The sequence below is a fragment of the Dermacentor albipictus genome, chromosome 9 (genome assembly GCF_038994185.2).
Source record: "Dermacentor albipictus isolate Rhodes 1998 colony chromosome 9, USDA_Dalb.pri_finalv2, whole genome shotgun sequence".
Taxonomy (NCBI): domain Eukaryota; kingdom Metazoa; phylum Arthropoda; class Arachnida; order Ixodida; family Ixodidae; genus Dermacentor; species Dermacentor albipictus.
Genome location: NC_091829.1, coordinates 130,631,572 through 130,652,907, shown reverse-complemented (window position 1 = coordinate 130,652,907; position 21,336 = coordinate 130,631,572). Strand labels below are relative to the sequence as shown.

Genomic DNA, 21,336 nt, shown 5'->3' with positions numbered 1-21,336 from the left:
CTCACAGTGATGATCATATTGAGGTATAGAGATCAAGTTTATCCAAATCCATGTTGCAAAACTTTGAAATGCACAAAGGCTGTGCACAATGAGTTGGAGCACTTTAAATGCTGTTGCAACGCCTGTCATCATGCAACGCGCCTTGGATGATGCTGCAGTGGACACGCTGCCCTTTGGTGGAGTGGGCCAGAGTGGCATGGGTCGCTACCATGGCAAGTACTCCTTCGACACCTTCTCCAACAAAAAGGCAGTGCTGGTGCGGTCATTCAACCCCATCGGAGAGGCATTTGGCCGAAAGCGGTACCCACCGCTGGATGACTTCAAGATTGCCTACTTCCGGCAGCTGCTGCTGAAGCGAGGATCTCTCCTGGGCACAGGACTGCTTGGCTGTGCCCCCTACCTGTGCGTGTTTGTGCTGGGTGTCGCCTCGGCCTTCCTTCTTCGATATCTGTTCCACGTGAGTGCTGTTTCCTTTCTCCAGGGTTGGTTTGCACTGTCTTGACAGCGTGAACGGGCTGCCATATGTTATGGCGCTGCAACGGTCGAAACCATAAGACTTGTCATCTGATCTAGTCCCATCTTTGTCCAACTTGTTCCCAAAGTCCTTCCTCATCTCGTCGCCATTGAGATGAGGAAGAACATACTCAAAAGAAAAAAACATACTGAGAAAATGTACGATTGGAAGTCACTAAAAAAATTGAGACCCAACTGTAGTTGACATCAACATGATGCAAAGCGCTGCGTGAATCGTTGCAGCATGAGACACCGTTATGAGCCAAGCTGGTGAGTCTCGAGCAGCCCTGAAGCACACATTGTCATTTTTACAACTTCGGCAGGCTGACATTTTTTGCAGTTTCAAGTTCGGCCTTGGTTAGAAGCTTCCTTGAGTGGCGAATTTTGGTGGCAAGTTCTGATGGGCCCACTCAGCACGAATAGTTGCGGCAGAAGACGGGGACGCGCAGAGAGCTGGTAGGGCCCTGGTGGCCTGAGCCGTGTTGTTTTCCTATGGTGCAGTGTTTTAAGACTGTGACGGGAAATGTAAATGAAATTTAGCTGGTGGGCAACACAGGAATACGATAGCTACGATGCTGCGAGAGCGATATGCGACACTCCCCTTGCACCACCTGCAGCCAGGAACGGCGGCGCGTTTGGGTTATCACCTTTTACTTCAAGCATCGTGACAATCATGTATTGTCACCCGCCGTGGTTGCTCAGTGGCTATGGTGTTAGGCTGCTGAGCACGAGGTCGCGGGATCGAATCCCAGCCATGGCGGCCGCATTTCGATGGGGGCGAAATGCGAAAACACCCGTGTACTTAGATTTAGGTGCACGTTAAAGAACCCCAGGTGGTCAAAATTTCCGGAGTCCTCCACTATGGCGTGCCTCATAATCAAAAAGTGGTTTTGGCACGTAAAACCCCATAATTTAATTTTTTTTAGTCATGTGTTGTTAACCAAATAAAGAAAAATCAATAAATAAAAAAGCTTGCAGTATGCTTTTAATGAAACAGATAAGTGAAACAGATAAGTGAAGATGCTTATTGCAATAGGGTTGGCATCGATAGCTGTGAATGCAGCGTGCGACGACCCGGGAGGAGATGTGCTGGTGCCGGAAGAAGAACCTTAATGCACGCCGTTTTCATGTGAACAGGGCGGGCTAGTATTGCGGGGATGTGGCTGTAACGGGTGGCTACTGTACTCAATTGCATGCACCTCATGCCTTTTCTTGTTTACGTGGGATCTAGCAGCCGAAAACAGTATCGTACAATTGCAGTTTGGCGATCTACTGAACATTGATGCCGAAAGATTGTGTTTTCTGAGAGCATGTGAACCAGTAAAAAGTAAGCACAACTGTATTGGGTAATTTTTTATGTTCTCATTCACGAATGTTTACGCAAAGAAACCAAACGTAACAGGATCATATCAACAAGATCCTACTATACTTGATTACTGCAATGACAGCTGTCCTCTCTGGTCAAACCCGGCATTAACGGCTGCCACCACCAACATACCCACTCACTCTGATGTTCTGTATAGGGCAATATACTTATGGATGAGCTGAAACTCCCGATTATGTCAACATTTAAATACAAAACCTTAGTTATTTCCCCTATACTTTTCTTGGCTTCTATAGTTACGACTAGAAACCGTGTGGTTAGGCACTGAAAAATGCTGCTCTAGGCACCTATAACAGGCTCTCAAGCTTATCATAAGAAGCCCACAAACATTGACACCAAAGAAAGCAAAGAGGAAATTACTTTTACTTACTTATTGAATTAAAGAAATGATAAATTAATGAAAATGAAAGTGGATGAAAAAGCTACTTGTGCAGGTGGGGAACGATCCCACATCTTCGCATTATGCATGCAATGCTTTACCAATTGAGCTACCGCGGTGCCGTTCCCCCTTTGATTTTCTTGGGTATTTGTTTCCTACTAGAACCCTGGGAGTGTTAGACAACGCCACCATTCACAAACCTTGGCGGCAGATGTGGAGCATCCTTTCTGCCACAGGCGTAACGAGTACGTGATCTTCTTGGGTGAAGGCAACTCGTCAATAAACCCACATGTGCTACCTGAAGGCATCAATGTTGCCGGATTCGGAGCCCTCATTATGTAATAAACAAGAAGAAAGGGGGGTTGACCGAGAGGCCCGATTTTTATTAATCATATCATAAGAAGCCCACAAACATTGACAACAAAGAAAACACAGTGGAAATTACTTGTACTTACTAATTGAATTAAAGAAATAAAAAATAATAGAAATGAAAGCATACAGCAGACGTCATTGAGCCAGACATCAACATTTTCTGCTAGAGACTGGTCAAAGTAAGCAATCTACTACGACAGGTCTGGCAGTGTGGTAATTTTAGTTGAAGGGCGTGGCAGGTGTTGAAACAGAAGTGCCAGACTTTTGGGCGTTGCAGGATCAAGAGGCAAACCTGAGCTGCCGGCGCTACCCAGCCTATCCATGCTTGACCGCAGCGTTGCCTCACAGCGTTGGTGAATGTCGGCTTTGAGACGCTGAATAACCTCTTCTGTAGAGCCAGTGTTGTCCAACTCTTGTGTCAGGCCAATTCATCATGGATAAGGTAAACTCTGAGCCGCAGCATGGTTATTAACTTAATCTCTTCCCAAATAATTCCTGGCATGATGCACCACAAAGCGAGGCTGGGCATACGGGAGACTAGGTGAGTGAGCGCTAATTTGCAGGCTAAGCTTGGGACTCAAGTCAGTTCTGGGGTAGCTGTCACCATTGTTGGTACTCTTCAAACAATGACTGCATTTTCCTCCTGACACTGAATGATCACTGACGCGCGGTAAATGTTGGGAGTATCTTCAGTCGTGAGTCTTCGCCAACATGAGGATGTGGGTACAATGATGAATGCGGTTGAAATGGTTCTTGTGCTGCCATGGCTGGGTGGCTTGGCAGAGGTTCGGGGTCGACAGCTTCAGATGTGGGGCTTGGGCTGAATGGAGGGAGACTTCGCAATGTAGGAAAACTGTTTAACGAAGGTTAAGGTTACATACACATTGTAACAGACAGGCAGAACACGCCAGCGGCTCGTACTTGAATGCTCTGCCCATCATAGGGAGACGGCAAAACAAAGCAAGGATCCTGAAAACAGAAGCAGAAACAGGTAGCTGATGATGACATCACCGCAGCTACTTGCTGTGCAGGACACGTTGCGCCATCTGTAGCGGCCCACGCCAACTGGGCCAGGCACATTGCATCACTTGCACTACTCACTGTCGTGACTGTGCCTTGGCGTGCAATTAGCCCTAGGCCTCCTTGGCACTTCTTTTCAGCTGCAGTATCTGTGGTGCAGGCATTAAATGGAGCCTTGTAATTTGGCCACTGGGAAATGAGAAAAAATGCAATGCATTGCGTATGTCTATAAATATTAAGCATACTATGCTTACCAGCCAAAGATGTATTGAATGGGTGCTCTTTTTATGGGGAATTCAGAAAGAAAAGCTACCTATCAGCTGAATAAGTCATAGTACTGCAATTTTTTCAGTGTGTAACTTATTAGCTTAATTATACTTGTATGGTTTAGTGCTTCTTTGTGTGCTCTTTTAGTAAATCTTCATTGATAATTGGCAAACGACATGCAAGTAACATAAAAAGACAATAATTCTGGGGTTATGATTTGATTGTGAGGCACCCTGTAGTGGGGACTCCAGATTAATTTTGACCACCTGGGGTTCTTTAGCGTGCACCTACTGAACAGTACACCGGTGTCTTTGCATTTCGCCCCCACCGAAATGAAGCTGCCACAGCAGGGATTTGTTCGCACGACCTCGAGCATAGCAGCGCAACACCATAGCCGCTAAGTGACTGCAGCAGAGAGGGTAACGTTTCAAATCTTTAACACTTGCATGGGCTGCATCTGCTTGTGATTTTGACGGTGCGCCATGGCGACATACAACCTGTTTCTGCTAGTGAAACTTCTTGACCACAAATCTCCATTGGTAAACATGACTGTCACTCGGGTTTGAATTTTCTGCATGAGGAAATCATGCCATGCCAGACTTCTACTGCTGCAGATTGTAAACAAAGTACCTAAACTTTTTGGTTTAGGTCATCCCAAATGGCGGTCGTTAAAAAGCGGAAAAACAAAACTAAGATATTAGTAACTGTATTTGTGGCAACAATGTTCATGTTGCGATTCGTGCAGATAGAGTGAAAAGTAAAATTAACCTTTGTAGACATTCAAAATATTGGTCGCGGTTGTACGTTGGCTCTATGGGGCCAATATCAGAGTTACTAAGAACAGGTGTGAAAAATTAGTCGGAGTCTTTATAGCACTGCGATGTTAGTTTTGAAAACAGGACAGAAAACTAGTGAACTTTTTTTCCTTTTTTTTTCCATTTTACTTTTGTGAAAAGTATCTGCTTTTTTTCCTGCAAGTTATGATGAAAACTGGCTAACATACAATGGCCAGGGAAGTACTAGCTTCACAATTATTATTGGGTGTTTCAGGGCTGGCTGGCCCAACAAAATGTCGCCGAAAAAAAAAAAAAAAAGTGGCAGGTGGCTTTAAACGGCACAGTACACAACGGTGTTTAATATTAAAGGGAATACCGGATGCATTGCTCTGCAGGCCGCTTCAACGAGTTTCATGCAGGCACAGTGAGTGCCGTGGATGGGGCCTTTCCGTCATCTGCTACTTTCTGCTGCCGCAGTTTGTATCGTGACGAAGCACTCTGCTCACATGTTTATAGAGCTGGCCAGAGACTACTCGTCAGTCTCTGAAAGCTAGTGGTACGCAGGCAGCAAGAAAATTACACAAGGGAAGGACATTAGCTTGCAGTTATCTTTGACAGCTTAACTTACAAGGAGAATGACAGAAACAGTGTTTCATTGTTCTTATTTCCTGACCTGTCCCATCATCAGTGAAGTTTGGCACAGCCATAATAGAAAATACGTCTGTCATGGGCCCATCGCACATGCACTATTGCATTATTTGAGTCGCTGCAATGTTTGGGCTGAACAAAGAATGTGCAGGCGCCTTTGAAGCGTACTCAGCGGGATTCACAGCAGATAAGCACGATGGGAAACGTTTGTGTAATATCGTTAGCTCCTGTGGTTGCAGTGATGCCTTTATCACAAGTGGATGCCTAAGTTTAGCAGCATGCAAAAGTGTTCTAAACGTTATTTAAATGTATGCCTTGCTGATTGCTATATCCTTTCATTTAAGGCTGCAGCTAAAGGTATGTCTGACGTTTCCCTTCAAATTTTTTTACAGGTACGTGAGGCGGATTCGGCGGTGTTTTTATAGAAGTTTGTCTTACATGTTTTGTTAGTTTTTGCATGTTTCACTTTAAAGAAGTACTGAACAAAATTTTTGAGGCTCTGTTTCTTGCGCCTAATCAGTAGCTATTGACCCAGTAATCATGAAGATACCCATTCACTGTAGCGCGCAGTCAGCTTGTAAAGACCGGTCATGGTTTTGGTTTCGAAGAGCACTTCGTACCCCATACAGTATGAGGCATGCTCGTTAACAGATCATGTCAGTGCTCAGACCTGTGATGCACACTGGTGCACTGCCTACCATGTCATTGGTGTTCCTCTTTCGTCTGCTAGTTTGGTGGGAAACATGTGCATTATTATTACATTTACTATTACACAATTGTAATGCTTCGTTGAGCCGAAGTCCACTACACAGTATAATCCTGGCATTAGAGACATTTAGTATGTCCACAAACTTCCTGCCATTGGAAGTTTACTGGGTAACCGAACGGGTGTACAATGATGATAATGTTCATTGGCATCTCCTTTGAAACAGGGCAGGAACAAACAGTCACCTCGCCTCTAGGCAGGAACAATGCTGGTAGCAATATCTGTTGGCGCAGTGTCTAACCACAGAGCACGAAAAGCTAATACTGCAACTTACATATTTTATATAACTACTGGTTTGACATAACAGTTCTGCAGAAGCTCGCAAGGTAATTAATTAATAAAGGGAAAGTCAGACATCCACCCGTTCGTAGCAGTTGCTACAAAGGAAACCCATACGGGTTCCTCAAAAGAAAAGCCTCACAGTTGAAGAAAAATTTGTCTTGGTCCGGGACTCAAATCCGGGGACCACCGCCTTTCCGGGGCAGCCGCTGTACCATCTGAGCTAACCAGGCGGCTAGCAGATGGCAGGGCGAAGTCGAATTTGTCGACAACACGAAGCAAAGGCAAGAGTTTGACGTAATAGTTCTGTGGAAACCCGCAAGGTGGAGAGAAGTAATTAATAAAGGGAAAGTCAGACATCCACCTGTTCGTAGCAACTGCTACAAAGGAAATTCATACGGGTTCCTCGAAAGAAAAGCCTCACAGTTGAAGAAAAATTCGTCCTGGTCCTGGACTCGAACCAGGACCAGGACAGTTGTGAACAGTGACCTAATGAAATACAAAGAGAATAAGTCTTTAACAATGTGCAAAAGAGCTTCCTGTGGCCTTACCATGAAACGGCGATGAAGCAGTAATACCAGACACGGGCAGAGGAATGCAACAATGATCTTCGGGCGCATTTTACAGAAAGAGCCTGGCGATGGAGGCCTGACTAGGCTTCGCATGTGCTGGGTCGTGCCGCCTGCCAAGCTGCTAGCCGCAGCCGCAGCCACAGCCATATTTTTATTGATGTGCTCTGCCACCTAGCGGAATCAGCGAAGCTCTATAGCTTGGCCGCGAAATGGCTCGAGTGTCCACTCTTGTCATTTACTATGTTACTCTATGGTGCATGTCCCATCCCTTGACCCATGGCAACGTACATTGCTGTTGATGATGATAATGATGGTTTATCACATCCCCTTCAAAGCGAGATGGTGACAGATAGTCATGCAACTGCTGCTTCCGCACACCTAATGGAACGTAACGGAATCGCAATGCACAGTTTGTACGTATCGACACTACGTGACGCGCATGTCACATTGCGTGTCAAATGGCATGATATGGTCTATTGATGATGAAGATTATTTAATAGAATTCCCTTCGAAACAGCAGGGTGATAAACCTAACCTGCTTGAATTAATCGGGTATGAATTAGTAAAGGCAAGGCGCAGAAGACCAAGATTCAAGAAGAAGAACATAAACGCCAGGACTGGCGCCGGTCCTGTCGTTTGTGTTCTTCTTGAGTCCTGGTCTTCTGCGCCTTGCCTTTACTAATTCAAGCATGAACCAACTAGCCCAAGCAAGAGTTTTACTTAATCGGGTATGCTGTACATGTTTTTCATTACATCAACATTTATACATCTACATAATCTTCCTTTTCTTCCTCAAGATTTCTCTCTCTACCTTGTATCGCTACCTGTGCAACTGTTACACGATGTGTCACCTGGTGAATAATGTGCAACTGCAATGCAAAGGGCATACATATAGATGGTATGCAATGCGCATGTCAAATCGCAAGGCAAGTGGCACGATGCAATGCTAATGATAGTGGTGATGATGATTTAATGGCATACCCTTTGAAGTGTGTTAGCGACAGTCACCTAGCCAGCTCAATTTAATTGGCACACATTACATTACAGCAAAGCTGTTAAGGGCTAGTTTCACCAGTATCACGTCCATGTGTAGAGGAAACTATCATCAGGATTGGCTGAAGCGTCGTCGTCGTCTTCTACAGCTGGGCTCATTGGTGTCCCTTGGGGCGACCGCACAAATGCGCTTATGCCATTGCTCCCATGTTTGTTGCCATAATGAATTAACTAATTAAAAACACAAAGACGTAACCAATAATTGGGAAATACTTAAATAAACCGTCGGGATTGGTTAACCATCTGTACAGAGTGCTTGGGCTGATAATTTTTTCTAGCATTCTTGTACTTGTCTCCATAAACTTGTTTTTCTTGCTCAAACTTTCTTTAACTGCCTCGTACCATTACCTGTACATCTGCCACATGGCGTTCTACCTGGTGTAACATGGAACTGGAAGGCAAAATGTGCACACATCAATGCTGCACAGAACGCATGTCACATTGCTTGTCTCTTCACATGCTAGGATGCATTTTGAGGGCATTTCTTCCGCTGCATGCCAGCAAGCGCTGGCGTGTCTCGGTGATAGTGCAGCAGGACCGGGCTCGATCCCGGTGGGAACTGTGTATGTTTTTTTCGCATTCCCGGCAATAGCAGACACAGACAAAGGCAGAGGCGACAGAAACCATCGCCAAATGAAACGGCTATTGGAATGAGCCCATAACAGCTTATGCTGTAAAAAATCCACTCCCATTCCACCCTTCAAAAGTGGATGTACAGCGAAGCTGTAGACGACATGTAGCATCTGAAACTGCGCTCGCACTCTTTCCATTTGTGCTTTGATGCCACAGTAGCAGGCTGTGCATGTTCGCAAAATCTTTTCTTTGCATGTGCAACAATATGTGCTTTCCCTGGCATTATGCATTCTGGCATTATGGTTTAGATATCGGGCTTCTGTTCTAGAGGTCTTGTGTATGAATCCTGTCATCAGGCAGTTTTATTTATCTTTATTTAATTATTCATTACACACTACTGTGTTCAAATGATGAGGTTACAAAGTCACAAAGCAGTTGGAAGCCAGAAGGATGAAGATTTAGCATATCCATGTGTTACCCATCATTCGCATGCTGCCTGAACCACCCTGCTTGCAGCTCCCTTAGACACTAGTGCCAGAGTTTCTAGAGCTGCAATGCGGGCTTGCTGGTATGACATTGTGGAGTACGATTACCATAGCAAGTACAGACGCGGATGACGCAAGAAGGCACATGAAAGACACAGGCACGTGTCTGTATCTTTCATGTGCCTTCTTGTCTGTGTCTTTACTCCGCAGGGGCGTCTGCGCAAGCAGGCCTTTGGTGTGTTGCGACACCACGTATCCGAGCACACGAGGGTTGGACCCGCCTGCGTGTAGCCGTGCGCCGCTTAGCTGTGTCTGGGGAAAAGGGGATCCTGGTGTTTGAGCCGATGCTGGGTGTTTGGACCTTTAAGGCCCCCGGCGGAGGCAACACACCTTTTCGGCCTCGGCTTCACATAGACAGCACCTCCAGACTGACCACCTAGAGGAAATTGGCAGTCGCCTTTTCCTGTCTCTCTCTTCCTACAACCTTCGTCTTTCCCTTACTTTCCACCTTTCCTGTCTCCTTCTCTCTTCTGTCTACTTCCTTCTCCTTGGCGGCAAGGGTAAACCCTGTGTGGCTATCCAACCTTGGGTAGACCATATTTGGTTATAGTGGCGGCGTACGACCGGTGTCGTGCAGACTTGTGTGCAAGCTTTGCCACGTCCCCTCGTTGGGCTCCGTGGTGGGCGGTCGGTGCTGTTGCCGAATGTTTATATATTTTCATGGAAACTTCTTTCCCCCACTTCCCTGATCGCCCTCAGAAACGAGGGCGCACCGAAGATGTCTTCAAGTTTTTCGGACACCAAATCCAGAATTTTCCTCGCTTGCATGTTATTCACTCTGAAAAGTCAAACAAAGCAGTGCGAACCATTTCACCATTGCTTGTTTCAAAGTGCTTGACTGATGTTTTTGGTCCAGGTTACAATGTGTCGAGGATGGCAAGCGGTGACCTCCTCTTGGAGCTCCACGATCTGAAACAATATGAGATACTACTGAAACTAGTGTCATTTGGGGAGACCCACATAACAGTAACCCCGCACCGTACAATGAACACCACCCGTGGTGTTGTGTCGGATCATGATTTGCTTGAGCTGACTGAAGCGGAACTCCTGGAGGGCTTCAGTGAGCAAAATGTGATCAATGTCAAAAGAATTAAAATGATGCGGGATGGCAAAGAGATTCAGACGAAGCACCTAATAATTACCTTTGGTTCAAGTGTCTTGCCCCAGTCAAACGAGGCCGGGTACATCAAGCGCTGTGTTAGGCCGTACGTGCCAAATCCACTGCGTTTTTTTCAAATGCCAGCGCTTCGGCCACAGCTCGCAAAGCTGCCGAGGCCACCAAACTTGTGCGAAATGCAGTGTCCAAGAACACACCTTTGAAGCTTGTGAGAATGCTCTCCACTGTGTAAACTGTGATGGGGATCACGCCGCGTACTCGCGGTCGTGCCCTTCCTGGACAGACAGACAGACAATGAACTTTTATCGCCCTTCCTGGAAGAAGGAAAAAGAAATTGTAACGATCAAAGTAAAAGAGAACATATCGTTCAAAGAGGCATGCGGGCGGATAGCATACCTGCCAAAGGAAAGCTTTACCGAAGTGGCGCGTCAGGGGGCAGCGTCACAATGGCCTCCAGCGGCTGTCCGACCCACAAGCAGTGAGTCGGCAGTTATGCCATCTGCCCCCACGGTGGTTGCAGCTAGCGCTGCTCTGCCAACCGAGCAGATGGGATCATCGACCCCGAAGGTGGGCGCAGCCTAGGCTGCCCCAGCCTCCCCGGCCCCTTCCAGCACTGGCAACAGCCGGCGCAGCCAAATCCCTCAGGGAGCCCCATTGACCTCTGGGCTTGTGGGTGCAGGGGTCTTGCCCTCCAAGGCGGGATTCTCTCTGGTAACTTCTCGCTCGCAAGAGCACGTGTCCGGAGCCTCACTAGAGGCAATGGACACTACACCTATCCTCAAGGCACCAAACTCCTAAGGAGCGGCGAGGCGCCCTCGAACGCTTCAGAAAAGGCAAAACCCCGGTTACAGGGCCTTGAAAGAGCTTTGTACTCTAAGGCATCGCTTCCGTTTCTGTACACACAGCACCTATTTACTTCCAATATGGATACACAAATTATTCAATGGAATGTCAGGGGTCTCCTTAGAAACCTTGATGATGTGCAAGAACTCATCCACAAACACAATCCAAAAGTGCTGTGTTTACAAGAAGCACACTGTGGGGTCTGATGTGGGATTCTCACACCGTACTCTTGGGACAAAGGAACGACAACACAGTAGTGCAAACAATCACAAGGGCATTTATTGCACCTTTCATACATCAATGCCTGCTAGCCGAGTTGTTATCCACAAAACATGCCGATGGGCGCGCGACAAATCTAGAAGTCCAACTCACCGCAACCGCAGAGCGAGCGAATATGTTCGCCCCATGCTTGATCCCAACGCCTGGTCGTTCGCGTGTATAGTCACGCGAATCGTGGCGCGTTCGAAGGCGGCCACGCGAGGCGGTCTCGCAGAAGCATGGGTCGCCGCGCGCTCGCGCGGGACGTCCACGCCGCGCGCCGACCCGTTGGGAAAGAGGGTCGCTGCATGCGCGGCACGTCCGTGCTGCTTGCTGTCTCGAACCCAAGAGAGAGCGCCTTGTCTCTCCCGCACCCAAGTAACCCTGCAGCAGCGCAACACTAGCGCCATCTCTCGCACTGCGCTTGTACCACTCCGACCGCCGCGTGCGCGGCGAAGCCGCACTACAGGAGACGCACTATGCGGGAAAAACATCAGGGGAGGCGTGAGGGTCGCGCATCCCCTCAACACTTAAAACCAAAATGCACAAACTTTCTTTGACAGTATGTTACTTTTCTCAAAGATCGCAATGATGCAATCGCATCATCGGGTGGTGCTGCAATTTTAATTCAAAAAAGCATAGCGTGTCGAGGTTTACAGCTACGAACGGCCCTTGAAGTAGGGGCGGTTCGAGTTGTTTTGCTAAACAAACTTATCACTATTTGTTCGCTTTATATACCCTCACATTACAAACTAAGCAAACATTAATTTCAGTCCTCTATAGATGAATTGCCAGAACCCTATGTTGTTCTTGGCGATTTCAATGCACACAACTTCATGTGGGGCGACCCTCTTATAGATGCGTGAGGACGTCTTGTTGAACAGTTCCTTTTTAACGCGACAGCGTTAAGGAGCTCGTGTCGCAGAAAAGCCGGTGTCGTCGGCGTCGGGTGTCGGCGTCGGCGGCGTTGACCGTGAGCGATAAATCACGGCAGGCGTTTCATAAATAAAAAGCAACTTCCAAGATTGGCCCGGTGGGAATCGAACCCGGGTCTCCGGAGTGTGAGACAGAGACGCTACCACTCAGCCACGAGTTCGATGCTTCCAAGCGGTGCAAACGCGCCTCTAGTGAATGCGGTGTTGCCTTCGAAACCAGCCGTGGAAAGTTGTACTGCGGTGTATATCGGTAATTATGAACATGTAACGTACAGAAGTCACAATTACACGAGTTGCGAAGTGCGTTTCCGCTGCATTTCTTTTGCGCTTTCCGCACACGCAGAGCCATCTTGCGGCAAACACAGAAGACCCCCTCCTCTCAATGTACGGCGCTGCCCCGACAGGAGGCGCGCCGCGCGCGCATTGGGACCGCTGCCAGGCGCGTCGCGGGACTCCCTCTCCCCTGACGACGCTTCGCCGTGCTTCCGGTTTAGATTACTATCTATCTCTCTGCCCGTGCCGATCACGACGTTTGGCTGGCGTAGATCGTTTCCCCTTCGAGACACCGAGTTCTTTGGTTCGTTTCGTTCGCTCAGGCGCACGTTTCGTTGTCGCGCCGAACGCTGCGTTGCTCGACGTTCACTGCGTGATAGGTGGGCGCTAAGTCCGATGCGGGGCGCATCGTAAGTGATTGCTGTGCCGTAGCGCATTGTCTTATACCCCTTGGCGGGTCGACGGGAACGCTGTCGCGTCCCACTCTTGAAGGCGAAGCTTAAGCGTCCTCCAATTTTTTCTTCTGGTGCGTGCCTGTTGAATAAGAAGGAACTCGCGTATTACTCTCTTGCAAACGGAACCTGTTCAACAGATCTTAGCATAGTTTCCGCGTCTATACTGCCTGAACTTGAATGGGAAGTTATCCTCAACCCTTACAGCAGCGACCACTTCCCTATACTGCTAAAAACATCTAAAGAAAACGAATATCCACCACAGACTCCTTGGTGGAAGATCGATACAGCCTACTGGGAGAAATTCCGAACTCTTACTAGTATCTCATGGGCTGACATGTCTTTGTTAGGAAATGATGCTGCTGTGGAGGATTTTACAGTCTTCATAATAGATGCTGTATCTAAATGCATGTCTGAAGTAAGTGGCTTGGCATGCAAACGGCGTGTCCCGTGGTGGAATGACGAATGTAGGATTGCTCGTAAGAAACAAAACAAAGCATGGGAGTGGCTACGCGTCTCCCCCACTTCGGAGAATCTTATTAACTTTAAAGAAGTAAAATCCGAAGGCAGGAGAACCCGCCGACAGGCCAGAAGAGAGTTGGCAGAAGTTTTTATCGGGTATCAACTCGTATACAGATGAGGCCAAAGTCTGGAACAGGGTTAATAGAATAAGAGGGCGACAACCATACTCCCTCCCTTTGGTAAACGCACAAGACGATACCCTTCAAGACCAGGCAGATTCACTTTGGGAGCATTTTGAGAGCATGTCAAGTTCAACCATTTATTCACAATTTTTTCTCAAATATAAACAAATTTAAGAACAAAAGCCATTCACAAGAAAAAGTCGAGAGAATGAGCCTTACAACCGTCCTTTTAGTATTGCCGAGTTGAGAGCTGCCTTGAGCGCATGCAAGAGCTCTGCACCAGGATCTGACAGAATGATGTATGAAACGATCAAAAACTTACACAATGACACCGAAGTTACACTACTCGCACTTTTCAACACCATTTGGGCTGTAGGATACCTTCCAAGTGCATGGAAAGAAGCCATTGTGGTCCCTGTTTTGAAACAAGGCAAGGATCCTTCCTCAGTGGCAAGCTACTGCCCGATAGCCCTCACAAGCTGCCTTTGTATAAGTATTTGAAAAAATGATTAATCGGCTATTCATTCACATCCTTGAACTGAGCAAAATGCTTGATCCCTATCAGTCTGGCTTCAGAGAAGGGCGCTTCACAACTGATCATCTGGTACGTATTGAAGGAAATATCCGGGACGCATTTGTACACAAACAGTTTTTCTTATCCATATTCCTCGACATGGAGAAAGCGTACGATGCAACGTGGCGTTACGGAATCTTAAGAGACTTGTCAGAAATGGGCATCCATGGTAATATGCTAAACCTAATAGAAAGCTATCTGTCCAGTCGTACCTTCTGGGTAAAAGTAGGCAATATGCTTTCACATCTTTTTACTCAAGAAATGGGTGTACCCCAAGGAGGCGTGCTCAGCTGCACGCTCTTCATCGTGAAGATGAACACGCTTCGTGCTTCATTACCAGCGGCCATCTTTTATTCTGTCTATGTGGACGACATTCAAACAGCTTTCAAATTCTGTAACCTCGCAGTGTGCGAGAGACAGGTACAGCATGGCCTGAACGAAGTGTCAAAGTGGGCAGACAAAAATGGATTTAAGATCAATCCTAACAAAAGTTTGTGTGTTCTTTTTATAAGAAAGAGAGGCCTGATCCCAGACCCTTGCTACAACCGATACCTGTAAACAGAGCACACATTTCTAGGTGTTATACTTGACTACAGACTCACTTTCGTCCCACACATTAAACTTCTTAAAGAAAAATGTCTAAAAACAATGAACATAATGAAACTTCTATCCCAGACTACACGGGGTAGTGACAGGAAGTGTTTAATGAATCTGTATAATAGCCTCATTCGATCACGATTGGACTATGGTGCCGTGATTTATCACTCTGCAGCCCCGAGCGCGTTAAAGATGCTAGACCCAGTCCACCATCTAGGAATCTGACTGCCCACTTGCGCTTTCAGAACAAGTCCCATGCAAAGTTTATATGTAGAATCAAATGAGGGGCCACTTCATCTGCAGAGAACATACGTCAGCCAAACATATTTTCTGAAAGTCCACTCTAATCCTCAACATCCGTGTTCTAATACCGTTAACGATATGATATATGCTACACTCTTTCGTAATCTCTACACTCTTTCGTAAAAGTAGGCATATTGCCTACTTTTACCTCCGTAAGACAGCTTTTCTCGCTGCGTGAGAGGGAGCTTAGTCATGAAATGCATGTCCCACTCCTCGAGCTTCGCCTAATGCATCCAGCCAAGCTGCTACCTCCTTGGCAGTGGCAGCTGATACAATGCGATATATCTTTCATGCAAGTTACAAAACACGCTCCAGAGATTGAAATCCAAATGCATTTCCGGGAACTCCAGTACAAACACTTCTGCGCAGAGTTCTATACAGATGCATCGAAGTCACACAATGGGGTGTCCTATGCAGCCGTCGGTCCATCCTTCTCGGAATCCGATGTACTGCATCCGGAAACTACTATTTTTACGGCTGAGGCCTATGCACAGTTGTCGGCTGTAAAGCATATAAAGAAATCAAAACTCCAGAAATCAGTTATATATATGGACTCCCTTAGTGTTGTGAAGGCCTTGATGTTACTCTGTAACCGCAAAAATCCGGTAATTAACGAACACTACTCCGTCCTGTGTAAAGCATATATATCTAACCAACGTGTGATTATATGCTGGGTGCCTGGACATAGGGGCATCAAGGGTAACGTTCTAGAGGACCAGATGGCCACATCAATTTCATTGCATGCAGTTAATCCTACTGCTTCGGTCCCTGTCACAGACCTGAAGCCTTTCTTAAGAAGGAAACTGCGAAACCACTGGCAATGTATGTGGGACGCAGAAGTAAATTACAAACTGCACGTGATAAAGCCACAGTTAGGTTCTTGGCACTCCGTAACAAAATCATGGCGAACAGATGTCCTATTCTGTTGCCTCAGAATAGGACACACATTTGGCACCCATAATTTTTTACTCACTGAAAATGGTCCTCCAACCTGCAGTAGATGCGGGAAGAGGCTGACCTTCCTCCACGTCCTCCTGGAGTGTCGGGCAGCTGAATCTGAGAGAAAGAAACATTTTCCCCTAGCATACCGGCAGCACATCCCCCTTGATCCTGTAATGTTACTCGGCCCAAAACCGCTATTTGACACCAACACAGTCCTAAGTTTTCTGAAAGATGTGTGGCATGTTGTTAGCCCCACATGTTCGTAGCATCTCCTCTAGGATGCCGCTTTGATAACTCTTTCATATAGCACATGCCTCTAGGCACTTGTGTTTCAAGGGCTCTGGCGAGGCAGCAGAGCTCCAGGTAATTTTAACATCTCATATATTTTCTATTTTGCATCATTCTTTTACGATGGAAAGTAATGCTCATAGAACACATTATTTGTCATCAACATAATCTTATTACAGGTAGATTTTACGCTCTCTAGAGAGACTATTTTAAGGCCCCTTTACAGCTACGCCATACCAACTTCATAGAACTCATACCTACATTGCAAACTCGTCACCACGGACCTGGCGCTTTTTGGCCATATCTGGCCCTTGCGCCAATAAAAAAAACCATACATTCATTGTGTGTGTCTTTAAGCACAAGGTCGCAGGATCAAATCCCGGCCATGGTGGCCGCATTCCCATCGGGGTGAAATGCGAAAGCACCAGTGTATTTAGATTTGGGTGCAGGTTAAAGAACCCCAGGTGGATGAAATTTCCGGAGTCCCCCACTACGGGGTGCCTCATAATCAGATCGTGGTCTTGGCACGTAAAACCCTATAATGTTTTTTTGTCTGTCTTTCAAGTGCCTCCTTGCATTCTCGTTTATGTGTGTTACAAGTCTGGCAGCCATTCATAGCTGTTTCTCACATTCCTGTGGCGATTGGAGGCCTATTTTCGCCTGCCATGCGTGTCTCGATTGTATAGGAGACCGTTAACGGGGCCTAGTACATGTTCCTTAAATATACGCATGCATGCACCATGCACTGAGAAGCAGAGGGAAACCATCTGTGTTTTGGGAAAGCTAGCCAAAAGAAAGGTGGCTAGATGAAAAAACTCAGTCGAGGGGACTTTTAAAGCGAACAAAAGAGTGGGGTCTTTCTAAAACTCTGAAGGCCTCCTTACTCAAAAGACTAGCGCAAATAACATGGACACAGACAGAGGAGGTGACAGGACGAGCGCTAAACATCAACTGAGGTTTTATTGCGAGAGAAGGTACATATATACATTTCAGTGGTGCATGCGCACATAGGGTTAAAACAGTACAAGCACAATCTAATCAAAATGAGGCAAACTATTCTGCAGGTACGTTTTTTCTTTTTGGACAAGGCAAGTGGTGTCGTACTGACACAGTTATCACCTTCCCTGTCAATGTGATATGCCTCACAAATCTCGCGCCCCCACCTTGTGCCTCCCCTACCATGCACACATGTGGTATCAAACGCAGGCACGCACCCGCACTGCTTACAATGCTTGGCCAAATGACCGCCCCACCCTAATGAATCTACCAGCGATCGGTGCTCTCATAGCCGTTCGTTTAGGCAGCGGCCAGACTGCCAGACGTAGCATCTACCGCAGGAGAGAGGTATGCGGTATACGACCCTAACGATGCAGGGTACAAACTTGCATTCGTGTTTTATGGCGCAGACTGGTTTTTTCTTTTCGTTTATGGCTTTGCACATGCGCACCAGCTTTTCGGGGGCAGTGAACAACACGTCCATGCCGCACTTCACTCCAACTTTTCTCAGCCGGTGTGATAGCAGGTGCACGTGCAGTATAGCTGTACGCTTCACCTTCTTGCAGCTTTTTTCCGCTGCCATGCCAGGGCATCTACCTGCCCTGATTTCTTTCAGGAGGCATTCCGCCACAGCCGTCACAATACCTTTCGGAAAACCGGCGTTCTGCAACCGGAGCACTTGCATCTGCAAACTAACCTCAATTTTACGGTGGCAAGAATTTTCGAGAGCACCATGCAGGCAAATTTTTTGCAATGCCCCGCTTAACCAATTTTGAGTGAGCCGAATTATATGCTGAAATTTCCTTTTTTGTGTGGGCTGGTATGACCAGCAGATGTGCCCCGTGCCAAAGTACAAACACAGCTCAAGGAATTAGAGATACCCGTTCAACGGCACTTCATGCGTGAACTTTAGTTTGCCAGAACAATCACCGAAAATCTCTAAAACACTTTTTACAACCTGTGGTTTGTCACTCTCGTTGTCAACATTCACAAACACAATAAAATCATTGACATATCTAAAACACTTCACAACTCGTTTTTCTTCTTTCATGCATGCTGCCATGCGCTTGTCAAATTGGCCTAAAAATATTTCGTTAAGTATTGGAGCTATGCAAGAGCCTATGCAAATACCATCTTTTTGTACGAACAACTTGTCGTTAAAACAAATGTAGGTGGAAGAGAGGTAGCACTCAATTAATGCTACAAAGTCATTTACGGAAACCCCGCTACTATATTGGAACTGGACAGCCCCCCAGCTTTCAATCCGCTCTTTTACTGCGTCTACTGTTTTACTGTTTTACTGCGTTTTACCTGTTTGGGGAATGGAATAGAAGAGCTCCTCAATATCAACTGAAAAAGCAAAATTGGCTTGTGAAGCACCGTCTTGCTCACCCAAAAATTCAATCACATCCTTTAGGTTGCTCACACGAAAAGGATCTATGTCTAGTTGGCTAAGATGCTTTTGTAGGTATTTTGATACCAGACCTTGGCAGGCTTCTTTCTCGGATACAATTGCTCTGAGAGGCATGCCTTCTTTGTGGGTTTCTGAAGAAAAAAATATGTTCAGCCCTGGCATATTTGCAGCTTTTACAGACTTGTGTAGTCCTGTCAAATTGATCTGTTCACACAGTTTTAATGCCTCTGTTTTTACTTTCCTGCCAGATCATTCCAAGGGAACAAAATTCTTCTCAATAGCCTGCTTAGCCTTTTCATGGCACATCGTTTTGGGCAACGCGACGAAACCACCCTCCTTATCAGCAGTCAGCAAAGAGAGATTGTTCTTCCTGAGGTAATGAATTGTTTTGCTCACCGCTAGCGTTGCCCCAAGTGAACACAGCTTTCTACCTAACAGGCAATCGACACCTTCGGAAATACATCTAGCTTTCTCTTCCACCTCTGCACATTGCTCAACTTTCCTAGCCATAGTAAGGAGTCCGAGCAGTGTTTCGTTAACCTCATTACAAAATTTAGGCCCGCAGCTCAAAACCCTTTGAACTTTATCTGGGAGACCACATTCCGCTAAACACAACACTTTTTTCTTCTTCTGAACATCTTGGGAATCCTCTTTTGCATTTTTCCAAGCACACAAAGATGGCAGGCCAAAAGACCACAGAAACTCGGTAACATTAGCTGCCTCCCTAGCCCAAGTCCTCGTCAAGGTGTCGCAGGTTACCTGGCAGCTTGTCCTGGTCGCGGCATGCATGCGTAGGTACGAATGGAAGTACTGGATGTGTCTCCAGAGTTTGGCACGGAAGATCTTAGTGATTCTTCTAGTATGTCGCATGGACGCTTGGCAGGGATGGAACAAGGCTTGCACATCAGGCGGTACTAGTCTATTCTTCAGGGCGAAGGATAGCACTCTTGCCCGACAGGTAGTTACTACTAATAGATTCACATAGGTAACTGAGGGATCTCTACACTTAAACGAAGGTATCACAGGGCCCGATGTACAAGAAATCAAAGTGATCAAGGCAGAAAGATGGACTACTTGGTGTGACATCATTACTCAAAAGACTAGCGCAAATAACATGGACACAGACAGAGGAGGTGACAGGACGAGCGCTAAACATCAACTGATGTTTTGTTGCGAGAGAAGGTACATATATACATTTCGGTGGTGCATGCGCACACAGGGTTAAAACAGTACAAGCACAATCTAATCAAAATGAGGCAAACTATTCTGCAAGTACATTTTTTCTTTTTTGGACAAGGCAAGTGATGTTGTAAAAGAGGAAAAACGTGTTGTGAGGTGTTTTAGATATGTCGATGATTTTATTGTGTTCTTGAATGTTGACAATGAGAGCGACAAACCACAGGTTGTAAATAGTGTTTGAGATTTTCGGTGATTGTTCTGGCAAACTAAAGTTCACGCATGAAGTGACATCGAACGGGTGTCTCCAATTCCTCGAGTTGTGTTTGTACTTTGGCACAGGGCGCATCTGCTGGTCGTACCAGCCACGCACAAAAAAAAGGAAATTTTAGCATATAATTCGGCTCACTAAAAATTGGTTAAGCGGGGCATTGCAAAAAATTGCCTGCGGGGTGCTCTCGAAAATTCTTGCCACCGTAAAATTGAGGTTAGTTTGCAGATGCAAGTGCTCCGGTTGCAGAACGCCGGTTTTCCGAAAGGTATTGTGACGGCTGTGGTGGAATTCCTCCTGAAAGAAATCAGGGCAGGTGGATGCCCTGGCATGGCAGCGGAAAAAAGCTGCAAGAAGCTGAAGTGCACAGCTATACCGTACGTGCACCAGCTATCGCACCGGCTGAGAAAAGTTTGAGTGAAGTGCGGCATGGACGTGTTGTTCACTGCCCCCGAAAAGCTGGTGCGCATGTGCAAAGCCGTAAACGAAAAGAAAAAACCGGTCTGCGCCATAAAACACGAATGCAAGTTTGTACCCTGCATCGTTAGGGTCGTATACCGCATACCTTTCTCCTGCGGTAGATGCTACGTCTGGCAGTCTGGTTGCTGCCTAAACGAACGGTTATGAGAGCACCGAACGCTGGTGGATTCATTAGCGGGGGGCGGCCATTTGGCCAAGCATTGTAAGCAGTGCGGGTGCGTGCCTGCGTTTGATACCACATGTGTGCTTGGTAGGGGCAGGCACAAGGTGGGGGCGCGAGATTTGTGAGGCATATCACATTGACAGGGAAGGTGATAACTCTGTCAGTACGATATCACTTGCCTTGTCCAAAAAAGAAAAAAATGTACTTGCAGAATAGTTTGCCTCATTTTGATTAGATTTTGCTTGTACTGTTTTAACCCTGTGTGTGCGTGCACTACCGAAATGTATATATGTACCTTCTCTCACAATGAAACGTCGGTTGATGTTTAGCGCTCGTCCTGTCGCCTCCTCTGTCTGTGTCCGTGTTATTTGCACTAATATTTTGAGTAATGATGTCACACCAACTAGCCCATCTTTCTGCCTTGATCGCTCTGAAGGCCTCCCTGTAAACTTACTATACTTGG

The 21,336-nt window shown here is 46.6% G+C and overlaps 1 protein-coding gene across 5 annotated transcripts in view; it reads left to right on the top strand.

Moving 5' to 3' along the window:
* Positions 1-21,336, top strand: part of Aldh-III (Aldehyde dehydrogenase type III) — a 224,632-nt gene that overhangs the window by 155,711 nt on the left and 47,585 nt on the right. For all 5 annotated transcript variants that reach the window (XR_011508491.1, XM_070525383.1, XM_070525379.1 and 2 more), the window contains one exon: positions 159-457. Coding sequence is in view for 4 of the 5 variants with exons in the window: in XM_070525383.1 (XP_070381484.1) it covers positions 159-457 (299 nt within the window). In the remaining variant the exon portion in view is untranslated. The remainder of the gene's footprint in view (positions 1-158; positions 458-21,336) is intronic.